The following is a 23,478-nucleotide window of genomic DNA, read 5'->3' as shown; positions in this document are numbered from 1 at the left end:
CGTGTAGAACTTAACGTGTTTTAGCTGTAACTTTGTATCCTTTATAATTTTACCAAAATAAATTAAAAATTGTATCGTTTATTCACCGTTGAAATTTTTTTACGTTGAATACCCCTAATCTTTAATTATCTTTTAAAAAGTTGGCGCCCTTTGTGTAGTTTGGTAAGATTTTGAATTATTTGTCTGGTCACACTGCGACATTCAGCGTCTTTTTGTTTTGGATTTACAATATTTATTTATAACAAGGCGGTATTGGAAACGGACAGCATTCAATAAATTACAGGAAAGGGTATACATCTCTATCTTATTACTGTAGATCAAACGGAACTTAGTCTCCATGTTCTTGGTGCACTTTTCATATTACCTGTGCTAATCCTTGAAATGGAACATCAGCTGTGCCTGAGTTGCAACAACCACCAGGCAACTTTGGTCGGGGTGTTTGAAAATCTGCTGGAGAACGGATCCCTGGCCGATTGCACCGTCGCCGCCGAAGGAAAGTACTTCAAGGCCCACAAACTGGTGCTGTCGGCATTCAGTCCCTACTTTGCGGTGAGTATATTATATTCCTGGCTAAATGGGAGCATTCTCAAGGAATTGAATTACCATCCATCACAGGCCCTACTGCAGGAACAGTACGACAAACACCCCATCTTTATGCTCAAGGATGTCAGCTACACGGAACTTCGCGCCCTAATGCTCTATATGTATCACGGCGAGGTGCACATTCCGCAAAGCCAGCTGAATTCCTTCCTGAAAGCCGCCGAATCGCTGAAGATCAAAGGTCTCCAGAAGGAGAATCAACAGGAGGATACCCAGATAGAACGTACTCCCGGCAAGAGCAAAAATGTATCCCGCGGGGATAAGCATCTATCATATCGACCTCAAAAACTCGGTCGCTTCACGACAAATGGTGAGAAGACAGTGGGGAAAATGCGGCAAAGGTTCTATACAGTGTACAAAATAACAAGTGATGTTTGGAGAAGGGGACCAGCATGGAATCACTACCGTGGATTTGGAAACCAGAAGGAATAGGGTCGCCTAGATGGCTTAGCCTTCTGGCTTAGAGGAAGGGTGTCTGGAATGCAAGCTACTTTCTACCTTCCTTTTCCTGCTGGGAAGTTTAAGATATGGGAAACTGCATCATTGTTACCGACAATATTCCATTGTATACCTTGTATTAAAACTATTTTGGTCACATATTTATTCGAAAAATCTTCACGGGTGTTAATATTCGGCCTGCCGAAGTATGCTTGTTATCATGTTACACCCTTACTCGTAGATAGTAGAAGCACTTGACATTGTGTCGTGTTCTTACCTAATAATAAAAATAAACAACATTTTAAAGTATTTAAAATATTTGAGATGACTAAATATTATCGTTCCCTTTCTTTGTAGATGGTCCTACCGCCAGCAATGCATCAGTCATGGAAAATATAGAACTTTCGAGCCAGGATTTTCAAATAACCAAACCCGAGTCCGGAAACGAAAGCTTTGAAGATGATTGGGCTATGAGCGAGAGGGACATGCCAATTCAGGACAACAAAACACATGAAGAACTCCTTGCTCAAAGTCGTCAGCAACAGCAAAACCATGAAATTGATCCGTTCGGCGATTTATCATCAACTAATATAGCTTTGGCTGACGAAATAAAAAAATTAAGGGACGATTTAAATAGTTTGAAAAATATTGTGACAAGTACTAACCCAAAGATTTTAGAGGGAGTCTCAAGACTGTGTGAAAACATTGACAACTTCCAGTCAAAACCAATCTTCCCTGTTACATCATTCGAGGATTTGGAAAACTTAGAAGAAGCGATTGAAGTCAATTTCAACCATTACGTTCCCATTTTCAAGGCATTGCTAATCCCTGGCGGAGTCTCAGCAAACCTGAAGAGAATAATTGACGAAAAATTACTTTTCGAAATGAATTTATCTGGGAAAAGTCAAAAAATAGGGATTTCAAAATATAAAAACTTGCTTAACGCCCTATTCCAAGCTGTGCAAAGAGATCATTATACATTTTCCGAATTTCAATCGGATATCCGCACTGCATTTAGTAAAATTAAGAATAAGATATATAAGAGGAAAAATCCATCTGATTTAAACGACTCAGAAAAATGTTAATTTATTTATTCAAAAACTATTTACACTTTCTGACCGTACAAGACCAACACAGAAAATAAAAATTATTATTTGTAAGTTGTTTAGTTATTATCGGGAGTGATACAGAAATTTTTTGTGCGAAATTGGGGAAAAAGTTTTTAAACAGATCCAAGATCTTCCCGATCTGGTATCACCTTTCCTTCCTCCTTCCAGAATGCAAATTAGGTTTCTCACTAGTGAGTTTGATAAAAAAATTTATTTTTATTTTTTATAATCACTTATTCACTATTACTATTTTTCTTTTACTTTCGATTTATTCAACTGCTCGATTCGGCTCTCAAAAACGGACTGCCCTGCCTTGAGTTCAATGATCAATAATCAATAATAATCCCAAAAAATGATTAAGAGAATTACTCAAGAGAGTCGGAAAATAGGATGATTCATATCGGCTAGGATGTTTACAGCATCCGTTTGATGCGGACTGCGTGAAACTTACAAAATCCCAATATTTCTCCACTTAGGAAACTCGAAAACCTTTTACAGGAAAATCTCACTAGGTGGAGCCACCCCCTAAAAACCCTAATATTGTAATGATCTATGTTATTACGGTATTGAAACAAACTTTATTAAGTTAAAAAATTGTGACGCGTCGGTTGGTTAGAACATATGATATATATTTTACAGATACTAACTTAATACTCAATACTTAAATATTATAAAGACAATTTGGCATAAATTAACTAACCATTTATGAAGCCAGTGGTGCTATGGTTAAAATGTAAAGGTAGGTCAAAATTTCTCTGTTAAATAAAAGTTCACAAACTTCCCACAAAGGGAACTTCTTTTGAACCTGGGAAGTTGGAAATACTTTACATAACATATTCTTTGCGTCGGGCATTTTGGTAACCAGCAAAACTGTCTGCAAAAATATCGGTATATTTTTAAGATATGTTAAAGAAGTAACAAACACGGAAATACTTTATTACGGTCTTGGAACAAATGAAATATCGGGATATTTTTAACAGACAGGGGAAGCGTCTTCCGCTTTATATTGTTATTTCATATTGAAATTATTTCACCGCGAGCATGTTGCTACTCTATTTTTTTTATTCCTGATACCAAAATACTGGTTTTTAAACATAATTTTTGGTTTTCATTTGGAAATATTTAATTTACAGGACCAGGTGCGCCTGTAACATTCAGGAGAAATAGGGGGTGCGGCGGGTTGTCGTTCGACGGATGCGATGTTCGATGCTCCAGTTCGTGGTTGCAACATGAAAGGACTTACGATGGCCAGGACAACTGCGTTGACGAAAAGTCCAATCAGTTGAATTTCTGTTCTCATTGACTGCGGTTTATATTGGTTTAAATCGCGGTATACTGTGCGTCGGTAGCTTGCAATTGAATGAAGGAAAAGTATGTTTCAATCAAAAGTGGCGCTGTTGTTTTAATATGACTGCGTGTGTAAACGACGAAATGCGAATCCACGCCAAAACGCATTTTAAGTGCTAGTGATGTTTATCTGAAAAATGCAAAAATATGTACGTACGTATTGTTGTTCAAAAATACGTTCAAATCGACCGCTACCATGATAATAATGTTTTATGAATAAGTGAAACAGTGATTAAAGGTTGCATAACCCCATGTGGTGAAGCAGATTTCCAGAAACGGAATATACACAACAAACTTCAGTGGAATTAGCTGCAAAATACACCTTTAAAAAGGAAACTTCCCCAATCGAGTGGCTTACATTTCTTAAATTGCGAAACCATTGCAATGCGGATTATGGGGGAATGCAGGGTTCCATATTTGGTTTCCTGTGTTGGCTTTAAGAATTTCTTCTGGAAATTACTTTATTTATTAGATAAGGAACTAAATATATTTCAGTATATAATTTCACCAAAAGGTCAACGCATTCAGAAGGATTTTAAAAGGCTTTAATTTCGGTTTAAAGTATCATATTTCTTTTACTTACCAACTCAAATTCCTAATTGCCGGTTTTGTCTTTGGTATTATCATTCTTTTCGTATAAGCTGCATTTGAAAATCAATACTTTTTATATTATCCAAAGGACAATATGAACTGAGAAAATATTAACCTTTTGAATTAAACAGATTAAATACAGTAAAAAATGGGAAATATTAATGTTCCTTAATATCCTAATGTTATTGTTTTGCCATTTCCTCAGGAAAATAAAGTTAAGGGGAAAACTATTTCAACTTTATTTATTTAACCTCAAATATCTAAGCTTCTATTTCTTTTAAACTAACCATATTAATCATTTGAATATTTGGTGTTATGTAAACAATTCAGGGGTACAATTTTATTAATTTGCAGAGGTTAAACGAGATTTGAGTTTACTTATATGGTTTTCAAAATAACTTGGGGTGATATCTTTGATTGTTTCAACTTTTAATTGGCAGCAACCAGCTGATCGATTTGATTTGAATTTCGGCGGTTACATTTCGATAAGCCAAGTAATCGGTTCGCGGCTACTCGATCACGCCAACCAAAATAATCGATCTAGTCGATGTAGGTATTTTCATACGGTACGGTGTTTAGGTAAAAATACGGTCAGTCTGGCGCGTAATAGACGATCGGGCGGAGTTAAAGACGTTAAAAGCAGCTGGCCATTTAATTAATGTGCAATCTCGTTAAGCGCTTGAGAATTCGGCGATGAATGAAATAAGAACCGATGAAAGTGATCTCCCCTGAATCAACGAACGACCAACGAAAAAGCCGAGTGCTAGTGGGTTCCAGCAAAGTGGTTTGCGCAGTGGCTTCAACTTCGAATTATAAAGGTATACACACACACCTACGTTCGTTTGTATGTTGGCCAAACATTTTCGAAAAGATTCAACTGCGGATTGTGCATTTCTGTATTTTATTCCACCAAAGTGCTGCCTACACGGAGTTTATCACGGTGTGTGTTTACTTACCTTATCGGAAAATTAGGCCCACGGAAAAAGAGACACATGTTATCTGTGTACACCGATGTATGTACATATGTCTGTATGTAGGCATTGCATACCTATGTAAATGCTGCACTCCTATATACAAAAAACTGGAGTTTGTGGTCGTAATTGTGACTTTGTGGACCGATTTTCGGTGTGAGAAACCGGACAAGTTAAAAAGGGTCTTATAATATTGCGACATCTGTGATTCGGGCTTACTTGTGATCATCTTCTTAATAAGTATTGAAATCTGGATCACTCACTGATTCACATTTTCTGTGCTGATTAACCCGTTTCGACTTCTTTTCTTATGTACTACGGGGTTATTACTCATAATTACCTACGCGCCGCACCGATTTTGCAACCTTCACATTTTCATGAATCGTTTCGAAATTTCTTCTGCCAACAAGTGGTTCTTCAATCAAGTGACTATGTGACAATTATTATGTTTAAATTATCTGGAAAAGCAAGCTTAATTAAAAATGTTCCCTCTCCCGGTTATAAAAAAAGAAATCCATAAAAACGAGAGTTAGCGAACATATTCTTACAACTTCTTTAATAAATTTTTTATGGGGAAAACGCAGCCCTTCTTTTTCACACTTTTGGTTTATTAGTTTTCCTTATCTGTTAAAGGTGTCAAGTCAAGGGGCTTTGTTAGAAGCTCCAACAGTTGAATCAAGTTATGAAGAAATTCACGGTTCTTATGAGAGTTTATTTTTTAAAATTTTTTATAAAAAATGTTGGGGATACAGTGTAGATAATAAAGATAGTCTGGTTTATACCAATTTTTGATCAGTACTGTTTCCAATATTTGCTTATTTAATGAAATAGATTGCGACTAAAAAATGTGTCTAGTATAAATGTAATTTCTGCTATTTTTGCGACTGAATAAGACCTAAGACCTAAGAAAGATATGTGCGGACTAAATTTATTGAATCACTAGATTCTTTGACTTGATAACACCCAGTATACCAATATTTAAAATGAAAATATTTTTGCTTTCGTTTTTGTTGAGACTTAACACAGAATATAAAATTCCAGTCATATTTAACGAATCAGTAATCATTATAATCATGTGGACAATATTATGCTCTTTTAAAAACCACTATGCTTCTATTTTCACCAAACATATAGAATTATTGGGTACACAAATATATAAATACCCATGTAGCAAGCAACAGTTAAATTAAATGCCGCATTTAAAGCATAGGTGACTGCTAAATTAAACAAACAAAAAACAAACAAAAATTAAAAACCTATTACTTAAATGAACAGTGCATTGACTGATAAGGTGGTCGCGCCCTTAATGTAAAATCTAGGTCAAATCGATTTAAAAAAAACCGGTTTGCTACTGTTGGCGACGAAAATGGTTTTCGGGTATTTTAAAATATAAGGAATAACTTTAAAAAAACTGGGGCAAGTTCATAACTCATTTATGGGGGTTTTTTTAGTATCAATATCGCTATCTAAAATCATAAATACTTTCCTACTTATGCTTTGTATTACAAAAGCAATACTTTTACATAAATAAAATATTTTTTTGCAAAACGTCCTGGACGTTTTCTTTATTTTACGGAAAGTTAAAAAATAACCCTATTAAGATTCCTAAGGTAGATTTACAAGATTCGCAAAAACAAAGTTTTCCGAAGCACTCACGAAAATATAAATTATTTGTTAAACTTTCTAATCTTTTACGCACTCCCACTTGTGTCACAACGAGTAAAGAACTATTGTGTTTTTCAGTACAAAGAAAACTCTTTGAAATTGTTTATATAAATAATCGTTTCAAATACAAACTCTAAAGTAATAATTTCACGATAAGCAAAAGCGAAGGAGCATCCTTGATGTTATTTAGTCGGAAAGGCTTAGGTATTACTAATCACATTTTTCAATTACTATTGTATGTTTAAAACCATTAAAAATAAATATTTTTGGAAGACAGTAATATAACTTCGGAAGATATAAAAAGCTATTGTCAGCAAATAAGAATGAGGAGTACTGCTTTTTTTTTGTCAAAAGTAAATGAGAAACTATTTGAATGTTACTATTGTTCATATCATCATTTTAGTTAAAGTCAGTTTAAAATTATTATTATAAACAAAAGATCCCAGCGAGTGATGTTTGTTTGTTTATTTAAATGGATTACTCAATAGGTACATTGGATTAAAGTATCCAAAGCGGTTGCGTCCTCGATGAGCTTCTAACTTTACTTTCTTTATGTTTTATCCGTGGCTATTTTGGCTTAACGTTTTTAGCACCACCATATCAGTCTTTCAAAATTTTATATATTTTGTTTTGTTTATAAATTTCTGTCTGAGAAGGCATGGATTAATGTGAACGCAACCATGCAAGCACGAGGGCAAACATAGTGGAAAATGTTGGACAACTTTGTTTTTTTAAAGTTTATTGTATTTGATCTCATTATAATCGTAATATGCAATATAAAAAAAAATTTCAGTAATTTTATGACTATAAGAAAAAATTTTAAAATGACTTCAATATTTCTTGCCTAATAAAATGATTACCTTGCTTACCTTGCAGGATATTATGTGAACTAAGAGCAGTATATGTTTACTATGAAGATTAAAAAATATGTAACTCCTGTAAAAAGAAAAGCTTTCAACATATTCCAATGGATTTCACTACTGTGTAGTCTATGGGCAATCCCAACTGTACAAAGCAAACCCGATGAAAGGCACACAGCGACCCTCGAATATAGATTAGAAAACCAATCGCAAGATCTATATCGGTTTAGCCATAATGTATATAATGTTACCATACCAGAAAATAGTCTGGGAAAGACTTACGCTAAGGGAGTATTGCATGAAAGACTGGCCGGCATGAGAGTTGGCTTGAACTCAGAAGTTAAGTATAGGATAATAAGTGGCGATAAGGAGAAGCTATTTAAAGCCGAGGAGAAACTGGTCGGAGACTTTGCCTTCTTAGCTATTCGAACTCGAACAAACAACGTTGTGCTAAACAGAGAAAAAACTGAGGAATACGTAATAAGAGTAAAAGCACATGTACATTTGCACGACAGAAATATATCAAGCTATGAAACGGAGGCGAATATTCACATTAAAGTATTGGATCGCAACGACCTGAGTCCACTATTTTACCCAACCCAGTATACCGTAGTTATTCCAGAGGATACTCCCAAATATCAAAGTATTCTAAAGGTCACGGCAGACGATGCGGATCTCGGCATCAATGGGGAAATCTACTACAGTCTTCTGATGGACAGTGAACACTTTGCTATACACCCAACCACAGGGGAAATTACCCTACTGCAGCAGCTTCAATATGCGGAGAACTCACACTTTGAGCTCACGGTATTGGCCTATGATCGGGGATCGTGGGTAAACCACCAGAACCACCAGGCGAGCAAAGCCAAGGTCAGCATTTCGGTGAAACAGGTTAACTTTTACGCTCCAGAAATTTTCACAAAAACCTTTTCGAGCGTGACCCCAACTTCAAATCCTTTAATTTATGGAATTGTCCGCGTTAACGACAAGGACACTGGGATCGATGGCAATATTGGTCGTTTGGAAATAGTCGATGGGAACCCGGATGGCACTTTTCTTCTGAAAGGGGCAGAGACCAAAGACGAGTACTATATCGAATTAAATCAGTTCGCGCATTTAAATCAACAACATTTTATTTACAACCTAACGTTACGAGCAGAGGATCTAGGAACTCCCCGTAGATTCGCCTATAAATCCGTTCCGATACAAATAAAGCCAGAGAGCAAAAATATACCCATATTCACGCAGGAAATATACGAAGTCTCAATTCCAGAAACGGCCCCTATAAACATGCCTGTGATAAGGCTGAAAGTAAGCGATCCAGACTTGGGTAAAAATGCATTGGTCTATTTGGAAATAGTGGGTGGTAATGAGGGCGATGAGTTCCGCATCAACCCCGATTCCGGAATGTTGTACACAGCCAAGCAACTTGATGCTGAAAAGAAATCAAGTTACACTCTAACCGTTTCCGCCATTGATCAGGCAAACGTTGGGTCCCGAAAACAATCTTCAGCCAAGGTGAAAATAAGCGTTCAGGATATGAATGACAATGATCCCATTTTTGAAAATGTAAATAAAATAATTAGTATAAACGAAAACAATTTGGCTGGCTCCTTCGTTGTAAAACTCACAGCCAAGGACAGGGATTCTGGGGAAAATTCATACATATCGTACAGTATTGCAAACCTTAATACGGTTCCTTTTGAAATCGACCACTTCAGCGGTATAGTTAAGACCACAGCTCAAATTGACTTCGAAACAATGAAGCGGAACTATGAACTGATAATACGTGCATCGGATTGGGGATTACCGTACAGAAGGCAGACGGAAGTAAAACTATCCATCGTCGTAAAGGACATTAACGACAACCGACCTCAATTTGAACGGGTCAACTGCTATGGTAAAGTCACCAAATCGGCGCCGATGGGTACTGAAGTTTTTGTTACCTCCGCCATTGATTTCGATGCTGGCGACATAATTTCATATCGGCTAAGCGAAGGCAACGAGGACGGCTGCTTTAACTTGGACCCCACATCCGGTTCCCTGTCCATTTCCTGCGATCTGAAGAAAACCTCTCTAACAAATCGTATTCTCAAAGCTTCCGCCACGGATGGTACCCACTTTTCGGACGATTTGATTATCAATGTACATCTAATGCCTGAGGACTTTGGTGGAGATGCCAGTATTCTACACGGTTATGGATCTTTCGAGTGTCGTGAAACTGGAGTAGCCAGAAGGTTGGCGGAAACCTTGGCTTTGGCCGAGAAAAACAACGTGAAGAGTGTGTCGCCATCCGTTTTCAGTGACCTTTCCCTGACACCCAGTCGATATGGCCAAAATGTGCATAGACCTGAATTCATAAACTTCCCACAGGAGCTGTCCATCAATGAAAGTGTCCAATTGGGCGAAACAGTGGCTTGGATAGAGGCCAAAGATCGGGACTTGGGCTACAATGGGAAGTTGGTATTTGCCATTTCTGACGGCGACTACGATTCGGTTTTTCGAATTGATCCCGATCGCGGTGAGCTGCAGATAATTGGGTATTTGGATAGGGAACGTCAAAATGAATATGTTTTAAATATAACGGTCTACGATCTGGGAAACCCAACGAAATCAACATCGAAAATGTTACCAATAACGATTCTCGATGTAAACGATAATCGACCTGTAATTCAGAAGACATTGGCCACATTCCGATTGACAGAAAGTGCTAGGATAGGCACTGTGGTGCATTGCGTTCATGCCACGGATGCGGATTCGGGGATCAATGCTCAGGTGACTTATGCCTTGTCGGTTGAGTGCAGTGATTTTACGGTCAATGCGACTACGGGCTGCATTCGTCTAAACAAACCATTGGATCGCGAGAGACAGGACAATTATGCTCTTCACATTACGGCAAAGGATGGCGGAAATCCTGTACTATCCTCGGAAGCTCTGGTTTACGTTCTAGTCGATGATGTTAACGACAATGCCCCGGTTTTCGGAGTCCAAGAGTACATATTTAAAGTGCGCGAAGATCTGCCCCGTGGAACAGTGTTGGCCGTAATCGAGGCAGTGGATGAAGACATTGGCCCCAATGCTGAAATCCTCTTCTCCCTCAAGGAGGAGATGCAGGATGAGGAACTGTTCCGGATCGACAAGCACACTGGTGCTATACGAACCCAGGGTTATCTGGACTACGAGAACAAACAAGTGCATAACCTTATTGTCAGCGCCATCGATGGCGGAGATCCATCTCTAACATCGGATATGTCCATAGTTATAATGATCATTGATGTGAACGAGAACCGCTTTTCTCCCGAGTTCGAAGACTTTGTGTATGAAGGGAAAATAAAGGAGAACAAGCCCAAGGGGACGTTTGTAATGAATGTCACTGCCCGGGATTTGGATACGGTTGACCTGAACTCAAAAATCACGTATTCCATCACAGGTGGCGATGGGCTGGGAATTTTTGCGGTCAACGACCAAGGTTTGTATTGGCTTTATATGACCAATTTTGAACTGATTAATATGAATATTTATCGAAGGTTCAATAACTTCTTTGTCACAACTCGATGCTGAGACGAAAAACTTTTACTGGCTCACTTTGTGTGCACAGGATTGCGCAATAGTTCCCCTCAGCAATTGTGTGGAAGTAAGTACATATATACAAATTCTTAAACTGATTAATAAATGCATTCTGTAATAAGGTATACATCGAAGTCGAAAACGAAAATGATAACATTCCCCTGACGGACAAGCCAGTGTACTACGTTAATGTTACGGAAGCAAGTGCTGAAAACGTTGAGATCATTACCCTGAACGCAGTAGATCCAGATATAGATCCCACACAGTCTATTACTTATAATATCGTTTCTGGAAATCTGGTCGGCTACTTTGAAATCGATTCAAAGACAGGTACTAAATTTGTTACTTTAATGTAATTTTAATTTAAACATAACCGATTACACTTTAAGGAGTTATCACAACCACTGAACGCAAACTGGACAGAGAAAATCAAGCAGAACATATATTGGAGGTAATAAAAGAAGAAATAAATATATTATGTGTAGTTATCATTGATAACATATCAAATTTAACGTTGTAACAAAAATTAACTTATCTTTTCAGGTGGCTATCTCAGACAATGGATCGCCTGTTCTATCGTCTACCTCGCGAATTGTCGTGTCGGTCTTAGATATAAACGATAATAGCCCGGAGTTTGACCAAAGGGTTTACAAAGTGCAAGTTCCGTCTTCAGCTACTGTCAATCAATCTATTTTTCAGGTAACTTTACCGTTTAAAATATTTTAAGTAAAAGAAAGAAAGGTTTTATAAAATTTGTATCTTTACTTTAAATAAACAAATTCTTTTTTATGTCTTCCTTTACAGGTTCATGCTATCGACAACGACAGTGGTGAAAATGGCCGAATTACCTATTCAATTAAGTCCGGAAAGGGTAAAAACAAATTCCGTATTGACAGTCAAAGGGGCCACATTCATATAGCAAAACCATTGGAATCCGACAATGAGTTTGAAATTCACATCAAGGCTGAAGACAACGGGATTCCTAAGAAAAGTCAAACTGCTAGAGTTAATATAGTTGTAGTTCCAGTTAATCCTAATTCGCAAAACGCACCGTTGATAGTTAAAAAGACTTCTGATAATGTCGTTGATCTGACGGAGAACGACAAGCCTGGATTTTTGGTAACTCAAATTTTGGCAGTCGATGATGACAACGATCAGCTGTGGTACAATATATCCAGTAAGTTTATTCAACTTAAACAAAATCGCGTAAATCTCCTTAACTTTTTAATTGACTTCTATAGATGGCAATGAAGACAACACATTTTATATTGGCCAAGACAACGGAAACATTTTACTTTCCAAATATTTGGACTACGAAACTAAAAAGTCATATAATCTGACTATTAGCGTCACTGATGGCACATTTTCATCCTTTACTTATCTTTTGGTTCAAGTGATCGATATAAATGATAATCCTCCGCAGTTCCCGAAAGATGTTTATCATGTCAATATATCGGAAAACATTGAAGAGGAATCAGTTATAATGCAACTTCACGCCACTGACAGAGATGAAGACAAGAAGCTATTCTATCATCTCCACGCTACCCAGGATCCCTCATCACTGGCATTGTTTCGAATCGATTCTATAAGCGGAAATGTTATTGTCACTCAAAGATTGGATTTTGAAAAGACGGCGCAGCACATTCTAATCGTGTTTGTTAAAGATCAAGGAGCGCCTGGGAAAAGAAACTATGCCAAGATCATTGTAAATGTGCATGATCACAACGACCATCACCCGGAATTTACTGCGAAAATTATTCAAAGTAAGGTACCCGAAAGCGCAGCTATTGGCTCCAAGTTAGCCGAAGTGCGGGCCATAGATCGAGATAGTGGCCACAATGCCGAGATCCAGTACTCGATCATCTCGGGTAACGTGGGTAGTGTTTTTGAGATCGACCCGACTTTTGGTATAATCACATTAGCTGGCAGCTTGAATATCAACAAGATCCAAGAGTACATGCTTCAAGTAAAGGCTGTAGATCTGGGCAACCCTCCTTTGTCATCGCAGATACCGGTACACATAATTGTTACCATGTCTGAAAACGATCCACCAAAGTTCTCAACGAATAACATTGCCATAGAAATTTTCGAAAATCTGGGCATCGGAACGTTTGTTACTCAAGTCACCGCTCGGTCCTCGTCATCTATATTCTTCAATATTATTTCTGGAAACACAAATGAAAGCTTCCGCATAAACCCCTCCACTGGAGTTATTGTTATTAATGGAAACATTGACTACGAAATAATCAAGTAAGATATATAAGTTAAAATATCTAGTGAAATGTATGTAGTTACTAAAATATATTGCATTTCCTCTTTCTAGAGTATTCAACCTTACGGTCAAAGGAACCAACATGGCAGCTGAGTCATCCTGCCAAAATATAATTATACATATCCTAGATGCTAACGATAATATTCCGTATTTCGTTCAAAATGAATATGTTGGAGCATTGTCTGAGTCGGCTGCAATTGGATCTTACGTACTAAAAGTACACGATTCATCAAAAGAGTATGTGATTGTATTTATCCTAATAATGTTGATTATAATATAATATTTTGTACTTCAGTCATTTAACTTTACAAGTTAAGGATGCTGATGTCGGAGTAAACGGAATGGTTGAATACCACATAAATGATGATCTGGCCAAAAACGTATTCAAAATAGATTCTACAACTGGCGCTATTGAACTGTTACGGCACTTGGACTATGAAACGAACGCGGGCTATACTTTCGATGTTACGGTGAATAGATAATGAAAAAAATTGTAGCTTTTGGTTTTTAATTATTTAATTAAATGTTTTAGGTTAGTGATATGGGAAAACCCAAACTACATTCCACTACAACAGCACACGTTACAATTCGTGTGATTAATGTAAACGATTGTCCTCCAGTATTTAATGAAAGAGAACTCAATGTAACCTTGTACCTTCCAACTTTTGAAAACGTGTTTGTTGCACAAATTAATGCAAAGGATGCTGATAACGATACTTTAAGGTTTGACGTTGTGGATGGAAACACAAATGAATGTTTCCAAATAGACAAATACACCGGCATTATAACAACAAGGTAAAATTCGCTACGATATTAATCTGTAAATGAAATCAATTAAAATTGTGTTATTTTATTTCAGAAATTTCGAAATATTAAATAATGAAAATGATCAGGACTATACCTTGCACATCCGTGCCTCTGACGGAATATTCTCTGCAATTTTAATAGTTAAGATTAAGGTCCTGTCTGCTTTAGACTCAAATTTCGCATTCCAAAGGGAATCTTACAGATTTTCTGCATTTGAAAATAACACAAAGGTGGCTACCATCGGATTGGTTAATGTGGTTGGAAACTCACTGAACGAAAACGTCGAGTACCGTATCTTGAACCCAACAAAATTGTTCGACATTGGAATCAGTTCGGGAGCCCTAAAAACCACTGGAGTCATTTTCGATCGCGAAGTACAAGATTTGTACAGACTCTTTGTGGAATCCAAGTCAGTATTATTCGACGGATTGAACTCTAATGTGCGTAGGGCGGTAACATCTGTATACATATCTGTCTTGGATGTGAATGACAACTGCCCCTTATTTGTCAATATGCCGTATTATGCCACTGTTTCAATTGACGATCCAAGGGGAACGATTATAATGCAAGTTAAGGCCGTTGACTTGGATAGTGCAGAAAATGGTGAAGTTCGATATGAACTAAAAAAGGGAAATGGGGAGTTGTTCAAACTGGACCGCAAAACTGGAGAGTTATCCATAAAGCAGCATGTGGAAGGACACAACCGAAACTATGAGCTAACCGTGGCTGCTTATGATGGGGCCATAACACCTTGTTCTTCAGAAGCCCCTCTTCAAGTGAAGGTGGGTTTTCATAGGATTAAAATAGGACATTTTTTTATAACGATTGACTTCCTTTATTTAGGTGATTGATCGTTCGATGCCCGTTTTTGAAAAACAATTTTACACTGTTAGCGTCAAGGAAGACGTGGAAATGTACTCGGCTCTTTCCGTATCCATCGAAGCCGAAAGTCCCTTGGGGAGGAGTCTAATTTATACAATATCTTCAGACAGTCAGTCGTTTGAAATTGATTACAATACAGGTACATTTAAAATCTATTTAAATTTTTCCAACGGAAATTATGGTTTATAATTCTTTTTTTTCAGGATCAATTTTTGTTGTAAATGAACTGGACTACGAGCAAATGAATTTCCATGATGTTTCTATTCGAGCGACTGATAGTCTTTCTGGGGTTTATGCAGAAGTGGTTTTATCCGTTTCCATTATTGATGTCAACGACTGTTATCCAGAGATTGAAAGTGATATTTACAACATAACCATTCCGGAAAATTCCTCCTTTGGGACGCAAATTTTGAAGATTAATGCAACTGATAAAGACTCCGGAGCAAACGCTAAACTTTCTTATTATATTGAATCCATAAACGGGCAAAACAATTCTGAACTGTTTTATATAGATGTCACAGATGGAAATCTGTACCTGAAGACTCCCTTGGATTATGAGCAGATTAAATACCATCATATTGTTGTTAATGTAAAGGACCACGGCTCGCCATCATTAAGTTCCCGATCAAATGTATTTATAACGGGTAATATATTGAAAAATTGTTGGTATCACTTATATAATGTATTTACACACATTTATTATTTTAGTTAAAGACTTGAACGACAATCCGCCATGCTTTGTTGAGCCTTCCTACTTCACAAAACTGTCTGTCGCAGCTGTTCGTGGACAATTTGTTGCTCTACCAAAGGCTTACGATAAGGATATTTCTGATACTGATTTACTGGAGTATAAAATTGTTTACGGAAATGAATTGCAAACCTATAACATTGATAAACTAACAGGAGTGATATCCCTTCAAAACATGTTAAACTTCACCGATAAAAGTAGCACAGTCTTGAATATTTCTGTTTCTGATGGAGTGCACACGGCATATGCTCGTTTGAAAATATCATTATTACCAGAAAACGTTTATAGTCCACAATTCGACAAAAGTACTTATGAGGCGAAAATTCCAGAAAATTTGTTACATGGTCACAATATAATTACGGTATGTTACGGTATATTTAAAGGTAATGGACTTGACAAATAAATATTTATGTTTTTTAGGTAAAAGCAACGGATGGCGATTTTGGCACGTACTCGAGCCTTTATTACGAAATTGTTTCCGAAGAAATGAAAAAGTTCTTTCTTATCGACCAATCTACGGGGGTTATAACATCTAAAGTAACTTTTGACCGTGAAAAAAGGGATGAGTATGTGGTGTTGTTGAAGGTGAACGATGGTGGCGGTAAATTCGGATTTGCATCCCTCAAGGTTATAGTAGAAGACGTGAACGATAACGTTCCTAAATTCCTGTTAAAAGAGTACAAGATTGTTGCAAGCACAACAACGGAAGCGAACACAACTATTTTAACGGTAAGAATTTTCTTATTAAGTTTATACCTTTTAAAAATGTTGGTAGAAATAAAAATCTTAATAAACACTTTGTAGGTCAAAGCCAAGGACGACGATATCAATGAAAATGGGTCGGTGCACTACCAAATTGTTCAAAAGTCTATCGACGAGGCATCAAAGGATGTGATTGATATTAACGAAAAAACTGGAGATATTGTCCTTACACGAGATGCCGGAACCTATGGAGTTGGTTCATTTCAATTTTTCGTACGTGCTTCTGATCGCGGCGAACCTCAATTTCATTCGGAAGTTCCAATTTCAATCGAAATAATTGAAACAGATGCAAGCATTCCCGTTTTTGAGAAATCATCACTACTGCTTAAGATTATAGAGTCAACGTCACCGGGAACCGTGCTCACAAAGCTACACATGATTGGTAACTTTACGATTAAGTTTTCAATAGCAGCAGATCAGGATCATTTCATGATATCCGATGGTGGCGAATTGATCCTTCAGCAAACTCTGGACAGGGAACAACAAGAATCGCACAATTTGATTGTTGTGGCGGAAACTTCTACGGTGCCGGTGCTTTTTGCCTATGCTGATGTTTTAATTGAAGTGAGGGACGAAAATGATAACTACCCCAAATTCGACAACACATTTTACAGTGCCAGTGTTGCGGAAAACAGTGAAAAGGTTATTTCGTTGGTAAAAGTATCAGCAACTGACTCTGACACCGGTCCAAATGGAGATATTCGATACTACCTAGAAAGTGATACCGAAAACATCCAAAATATTTTCGACATTGACATTTACTCTGGCTGGATCACCTTACTGACCTCCTTGGATAGAGAGGTTCAATCTGAATACAATTTCAAAGTAATTGCTGCCGATAATGGCCACCCAAAACATGATGCAAAAGTACCTGTAACTATAAAAATTGTAGACTATAATGATAACGCACCAGCATTTAAGTTACCTATCGAAAGAATTTCTGTGTTCGAGAATGCACTGCCTGGTACTGTTTTAATTAACCTACTCCTAATTGATCCGGATATTGAAAAACAGGAAATGGACTTTTTCATCGTTTCTGGAGACAAACAAGCTCAGTTCCAGATCGGTAAAAGCGGAGAGCTATTTATTGCCAAGCCCTTAGATCGCGAACAAATCATGTTCTATAACTTAAGCATTATTGCTACTGATGGAAAATTCACTGCCAAAGCCAATGTTGGAATAGATGTAAAAGATATAAACGACAATACTCCTTACTGCCTAAAACCCCGTTATCATATCTCCACAAATGAATCAATCTCTATTGGAACTACACTTGTTGAGATCGAGGCAATTGATTTCGATTTACAAAGCAAACTTCGTTTCTATCTATCCGGCAAAGGTGCAGACGACTTTACCATTGGAAAGGAAAGTGGAACACTGAAGGTAGTTAACGCTCTGGATCGGGAGACTACTCCAAAATATAAGCTAGTAGCACATGTTCAGGATGGCAAAGACTTTACGCAAGAATGCTTCTCCGAAGTGATCATCACAGTCAACGACATTAATGACAATATTCCTGTTTTCTCAATGGCTCAATATAGAGTGAGTGTACCCGAGGATGCTCAATTAAATACTTTGATCACGAAAGTACATGCAATGGATAAAGATTTTGGGGTCAATAGACAAATCAAGTACTCCTTAATGGGCGAAAACCATGATTACTTTAAAATATCAAAGTCGACTGGTATTATAAGGCTGGATAAGAATCTCGATCGTGAAACAATTTCGTTATTTAACGTAACTGTCAAAGCCGAGGATTGTGGCGTTCCAAAATTACATTCAATTGCAACAGTAGCAGTAAACATATTGGACATCAATGACAATCCACCAGAGTTCAGTATGCGACAGTATTCCTGCAAAGTTCTGGAAAACGCCACCTATGGCACTGAGGTTTGTAAGGTCTATGCCGCTTCTATAGATATTGGGGTGAACGCGGATATTCACTACTTTATAATGAGTGGCAACGAACAAGGAAAATTCAAGATGGATTCCATGACAGGCGACTTGGTGTTAAATGCAACTTTGGATTATGAAATGTCTAAGTTTTACTTCTTGACAATTCAAGCTATCGATGGAGGCACACCACCACTTAGCAACAACGCCTATGTGAACGTGTCTATTCTGGATATCAATGACAACAGCCCCAGGTTTCTGCAAAACTTGTACCGTATTAATGTCAATGAAGATATTTTCGTGGGATCCAAGATTCTCGATATTAAAGCCACAGATGAGGACTCTGATATTAATGGGCTCGTAACTTACAACATTGAAAAGGGTGACAACATAGGCCAGTTCTCAATAGATCAGACAAACGGAACAATTAGCGTATCGAGGCCCTTAGATCGTGAGACTATTTCGCACTACAATCTGGAAATTCAAGCCTGTGACCAGGGAATCCCTCAACGTTGCAGCAGTGTTCCAGTAAATGTAAATATTTTGGACACGAACGACAACGCGCCCTTATTTTCCAGCGCCAACTATAGTGTTGTTCTTCAAGAAAACCGACCTTTGGGTTATATATTCCTGACTTTCAAAATATCAGACGCAGACGAATCACCCAATACCACTCCATATACCTTCGACATAAGGTCTGGTAATGAGGGTGGACTTTTCCGACTGGAGCAGGATGGGTCTTTAAGCACTGCCTCTCGATTTAATCACAACCTTCAGGATGAATTCGTGATTCAAGTTCGAGTTTTTGACAATGGCACCCCTCCATTGTATTCCGATGCCTGGGTAGTTGTGAAAATAATTGAGGAAAGTCAGTACCCTCCAATTGTCACTCCCCTTGAAGTTACAATTAATTCATTTGAGGACGATTTCTCCGGCGCATTTATTGGAAAGGTCCATGCCTCCGACCAAGACAAGTACGATGAATTAAACTTTAGTTTGGTGTCTGGATCAGAAGACATGTATCAGAGCTCTAAGTTGTTTAACATTTCCAACCAAACAGGAAAGATCTACGCCATATCAAATCTAGACATTGGTCTATACAAGCTTAATGTGTCAGTTTCAGATGGAAAATTCCACGTCTTTTCGATTGTCAAGATCAATGTAGAACTGGTAACCAATGATATGCTCAAGGAATCAGTTGTCATTCGGTTCAGTAGGATATCGGCATCTGAATTTCTGCTTAGTCACAGGAAAACTTTCATGCGCTCAATTCGCAATATCATGCGATGTCGCCAAAAGGATGTAATTCTAATAACCCTTCAATCGGAAGCACAAAAACATTCAGTAACCAATCGGCATGCGAGATCAGTTGACTCCAATTTAAATGTGGTGTTTGCAGTGCGAAAACAGCAAATAATACCCGATTCTGATGAATTTTTCACCAGTGACGAAATTCGACAAACACTGATTGACAAAAAGAACGAGATTGAAAACGAAACCAACTTGGTTGTGGAGGATATACTACCATCCACATGTCAGAGCAACAAAAATGCCTGTGTTCATGGGGAATGCAAACAGATTTTACGAATCCTGAAGAACAATGTTACCACCACCTTTACGGATGTGATAAGTTTTGCAGCTCCTTCGTATAGTCAGGTGAACAGATGCGTCTGCAGGCCAGGATTCGATGGAAAGCACTGCAATGAGACGGTGAATGCCTGCTCAACGGATCCTTGTTCCCCGCAGAGGATCTGCATGCCATCTGGATCGGTTTTGGGATATCAATGTGTCTGCCCCAAAGGGTTCTCAGGAACTTACTGCGAAAGAAAGTCTTCAAAGTGCAGCAATGAATCCTGTGATATGGGTCTATTCACCGCGGTTTCCTTCGGCGGAAAGAGCTATGCCCACTATAAGATCAACAAAATCAAGGCAAAATTCACGCTGGAAAATGAGTTCTCCTATTCCCTGCAGATAAGAACTGTGCAGCAAACTGGCACCCTGTTGTATGCCAGCGGCAAGGTGGACTACAATATCCTGGAAATCATAAACGGAGCCGTTCAGTATAGATTCGATTTGGGTTCGGGCGAGGGTGTCATCAGTGTGTCGAGCATTAACATCTCCGATGGCGAGTGGCATCTAATCAGTCTGGAGCGATCCCTTAACAGTGCCAAAGTAATGGTGGATAACAAACACGTGTCGCATGGCAGTGCTCCAGGTGTGAATGGCATCCTGAACATCCAGTCAAATGACATCTTTGTGGGCGCTGAAGTTCGACCCCATCCATCGATTATCGGCTACGAGGACATTCAGCGCGGCTTTATTGGCTGCATGGCCAACATAAAAATAGCCAAGGAGTCGCTGCCATTGTACATTTCCGGCGGAAGTACCATTGCTGCCCTGAAGCGGTTCACGAATGTCGAGTTCAAGTGCGATCCGTCGAATGTGCTGGTGCGTCTGGGTATCTGCGGATCTCAACCGTGTGCCAACAGTGGAATCTGCAAGGAACTGGACACTGACGTGTTTGAATGTGCCTGCCAGCCCCGATATTCCGGTAAACATTGTGAAATCGATCTTGATCCCTGCTCATCGGGACCCTGCTTGTTCGGCGGAAGGTGTGACTATCACGGGCCCAACAACTACAGCTGCACGTGTCCTATTCACTTATCCGGAAGGAGGTGTGAGTACGGAAAGTTCTGCACACCGAATCCATGCAAAAACGGTGGCATTTGCGAGGAGGGCGATGGAATATCGCACTGCATGTGCCGAGGCTACACTGGACCTACTTGTGAGATTGATGTGGATGAGTGTGAGAACCAGCCATGCGGAAATGGAGCGACCTGCATTAACGAACCCGGAAGCTTCAGGTGCATCTGTCCGTCCTACCTCACAGGAGCCAGCTGCGGAGATCCCCTGTACTCGAATTCGATTTCCACTAAGTTAAAAAACTTTTCCCTAGAGCACATAAGCGGGATCATATCGGGAGTGGCTGTAGTATTAGTGATCATTAGTTGTGTTCTATGCTGCGTGGTCATTCGGAGGAGTTCCTCTTCGAAGCGAAGGAACCGACTTGAAAAAGACAAGAACAAGCCTTCGTACAAGGAGGCAAACCTAAACTCGCTGGTGGACAAGGACAATTACTGCAAACCGAATGTAAAGTTAAGCAATTTGGAAGTCAACCAGAGGCCCATTAGCTACACTGCAGCCCCAAACGACAACCTGTTTCTCAGCAATAGGAATTTTGTAAATAATTTAGATATATTGCGGAGCTACGGTTCGGCCGGTGATGAACTGGAAAATGTGCCATTCGAGTACCAGAAGGTGAATCGAAATAAGCAGCACGTAAATATAAACTCCTGCCATTCCGCCGATGCAGACAATGCCTACAAGCAGGAATGGTGCGAGCAAATGCATTTAAGAACCTTCAGTGAAAACAAACTGAACAATGGTTAGTTTATATTTCATTTTTTTTACTTTATGAAAAATACTAAATTGTTTGCCTTTCAGAACTCAAACGAGATTTCGGACCATCTGTTAGTCGCTTTTCAACTGGAAAACTCATCCAAGTTGAAATGCCAAACGTGTGCCACTCTTCCAGTGCGAACTTTGTTGATTATTCAGCTCTTGCCAATGGTCAGTATCATTGGGACTGTTCCGACTGGGTTCGCAAAAGCCATAATCCCTTGCCAGACATAACCGAAGTTCCTGGAGCAGAAATAGCTGACTCATCGAGCTTACATAGCAACGATAGCAACGAGTCCAAGTCTAAGAAAGCGTTCTTCGTCCACAGTACGTATATATTTTTATAAATCTAAGTTTCCGCATAATAAAAATGTTTATAATTAACAGGGGAAGACGGAGATGTTGATCCGACTAGGGATATAGCTGCATTAAATGAGGATATCGGATCGGAGTATTTGGATTCGGAGGCAGAGAGCTGTTTGGAGCCGTTTATGTTGCCGAGATCAAGTAATCAGCCACTTTCAAGACTGAGTTCTTTTAATAATATCGAGAATGAAGACTATAAATCAAATACAGGTAATACAATTCGTTGACTATTGAAGACGATATCTTAATATTTTCCAAGAACACCTATCTTGGAACAAAGATTATGACTGGGTGTAACGAAATCCAAAAAGTATTTTTTTCTTTTAATTAATTTGAATGATATTATTTTCTTGAACTTTCTGACACCATAATAACACCTATGTGTACTAATCTACTTAACTACTTTATTTCACGCAATCAGTGCCTTTACCGTCGAAAGTTAGTCATTCGTGTAAGTTTTTGATTCATTGAAAGTTAAAATATTAAACTGTTTTTTATCCAATACTTTTTCCTCTACATATCTCAACGTTTACATTTTCTAAAAATTTCTTTTTATGTTATTTTTTCATTGATCAGACGCATTGCTATGTACATTAAAATACATCTTGGTTTTTAATTTAAAACTTTATATACTAAGAATTTAGTATATAAATAAGAACACGTTAACGAAAGCTCATTTGTTTTAATCAACAGGCAAAGTATATTTAAGACATCCTGATTCGTATTTACCGACGATGCATTTTCCAAGTGAGACAGACGGAGAGAGCTCTATGACCGAGGGGCCGATTTCAAGGAAGGAAATGAAAACCAGGAGGACGATAAGTGGTAAGCAGAGGAATTAATTGTCCATATATTACGAATATCACAATCGTTTACTTTTTTCAGAGAATTCAGAGGAGGCATACCTATTTCCATGCGCTGTCGGAGAAATTGGTTCCAACAGCAATATTTCGGTTCGACTGTGCGAAATTGAAGATTCTGAGTTGGAAGAGTTTTTACCACAACAACAAACAAACAATTAAATGACATGCTAAATATATAAGAACTACATTTTACACAAATTATTTGATTTCGTTAGATACTATTTTCCATAGGAAAAAACTTTGGTTATATATTTTCAATAAAAAATACATAAATATAG

At 38.2% G+C, this 23,478-nt stretch overlaps 2 protein-coding genes across 3 annotated transcripts; both read left to right on the top strand.

Annotated features, from left to right (window-relative positions):
- Positions 1 to 149: 149 nt before the first annotated feature.
- Positions 150 to 2,198, top strand: LOC108005541 (zinc finger and BTB domain-containing protein 24). Its single transcript, XM_036815447.3, has 4 exons — positions 150 to 289; positions 360 to 549; positions 616 to 910; positions 1,396 to 2,198. Exons 2-4 carry the CDS (start codon positions 382 to 384, stop codon positions 2,121 to 2,123), a joined length of 1,191 nt encoding a protein of 396 aa, XP_036671342.3. The 5' UTR covers positions 150 to 289; positions 360 to 381; the 3' UTR covers positions 2,124 to 2,198.
- A 2,482-nt stretch (positions 2,199 to 4,680) lies between these two features.
- Positions 4,681 to 23,477, top strand: kug (FAT atypical cadherin kugelei). Of its 2 annotated transcripts, XM_036815810.3 has the most exons (22): positions 4,681 to 4,903; positions 7,598 to 11,050; positions 11,109 to 11,215; positions 11,271 to 11,478; positions 11,538 to 11,599; positions 11,692 to 11,847; positions 11,953 to 12,325; positions 12,390 to 13,398; positions 13,472 to 13,657; positions 13,716 to 13,890; positions 13,953 to 14,215; positions 14,280 to 15,009; positions 15,071 to 15,248; positions 15,313 to 15,753; positions 15,818 to 16,218; positions 16,278 to 16,586; positions 16,662 to 21,957; positions 22,017 to 22,298; positions 22,359 to 22,547; positions 22,759 to 22,788; positions 23,031 to 23,162; positions 23,223 to 23,477. In XM_036815810.3, exons 2-22 carry the CDS (start codon positions 7,624 to 7,626, stop codon positions 23,357 to 23,359), a joined length of 14,091 nt encoding a protein of 4,696 aa, XP_036671705.3. In that variant the 5' UTR covers positions 4,681 to 4,903; positions 7,598 to 7,623; the 3' UTR covers positions 23,360 to 23,477. The 2 variants fall into 2 exon arrangements, with proteins under 2 accessions (XP_036671705.3, XP_036671706.3); XM_036815811.3 differs by lacking the exon at positions 22,759 to 22,788.
- Position 23,478: the final 1 nt, after the last annotated feature.

This window comes from Drosophila suzukii, chromosome 3 (assembly GCF_043229965.1).
Source record: "Drosophila suzukii chromosome 3, CBGP_Dsuzu_IsoJpt1.0, whole genome shotgun sequence".
Classification (NCBI taxonomy): domain Eukaryota; kingdom Metazoa; phylum Arthropoda; class Insecta; order Diptera; family Drosophilidae; genus Drosophila; species Drosophila suzukii.
Note: the sequence above shows the minus strand (reverse complement) of the source record. Positions and strands in the feature narration are given on the sequence as shown.

Coding starts and splice junctions, on each gene's coding strand:
- kug (XM_036815810.3), top strand. CDS start 7,624: ATGTTTACTATGAAGATTAAAAAATATGTAACTCCTGTAAAAAGAAAA. Junction 11,479..11,537: donor TGAAATCGATTCAAAGACAG/GTACTAAATTTG, acceptor TTACACTTTAAG/GAGTTATCACAACCACTGAA. Junction 16,587..16,661: donor CGAACACAACTATTTTAACG/GTAAGAATTTTC, acceptor AACACTTTGTAG/GTCAAAGCCAAGGACGACGA.
- LOC108005541 (XM_036815447.3), top strand. CDS start 382: ATGGAACATCAGCTGTGCCTGAGTTGCAACAACCACCAGGCAACTTTG. Junction 550..615: donor CATTCAGTCCCTACTTTGCG/GTGAGTATATTA, acceptor CATCCATCACAG/GCCCTACTGCAGGAACAGTA. Junction 911..1,395: donor CGGTCGCTTCACGACAAATG/GTGAGAAGACAG, acceptor CTTTCTTTGTAG/ATGGTCCTACCGCCAGCAAT.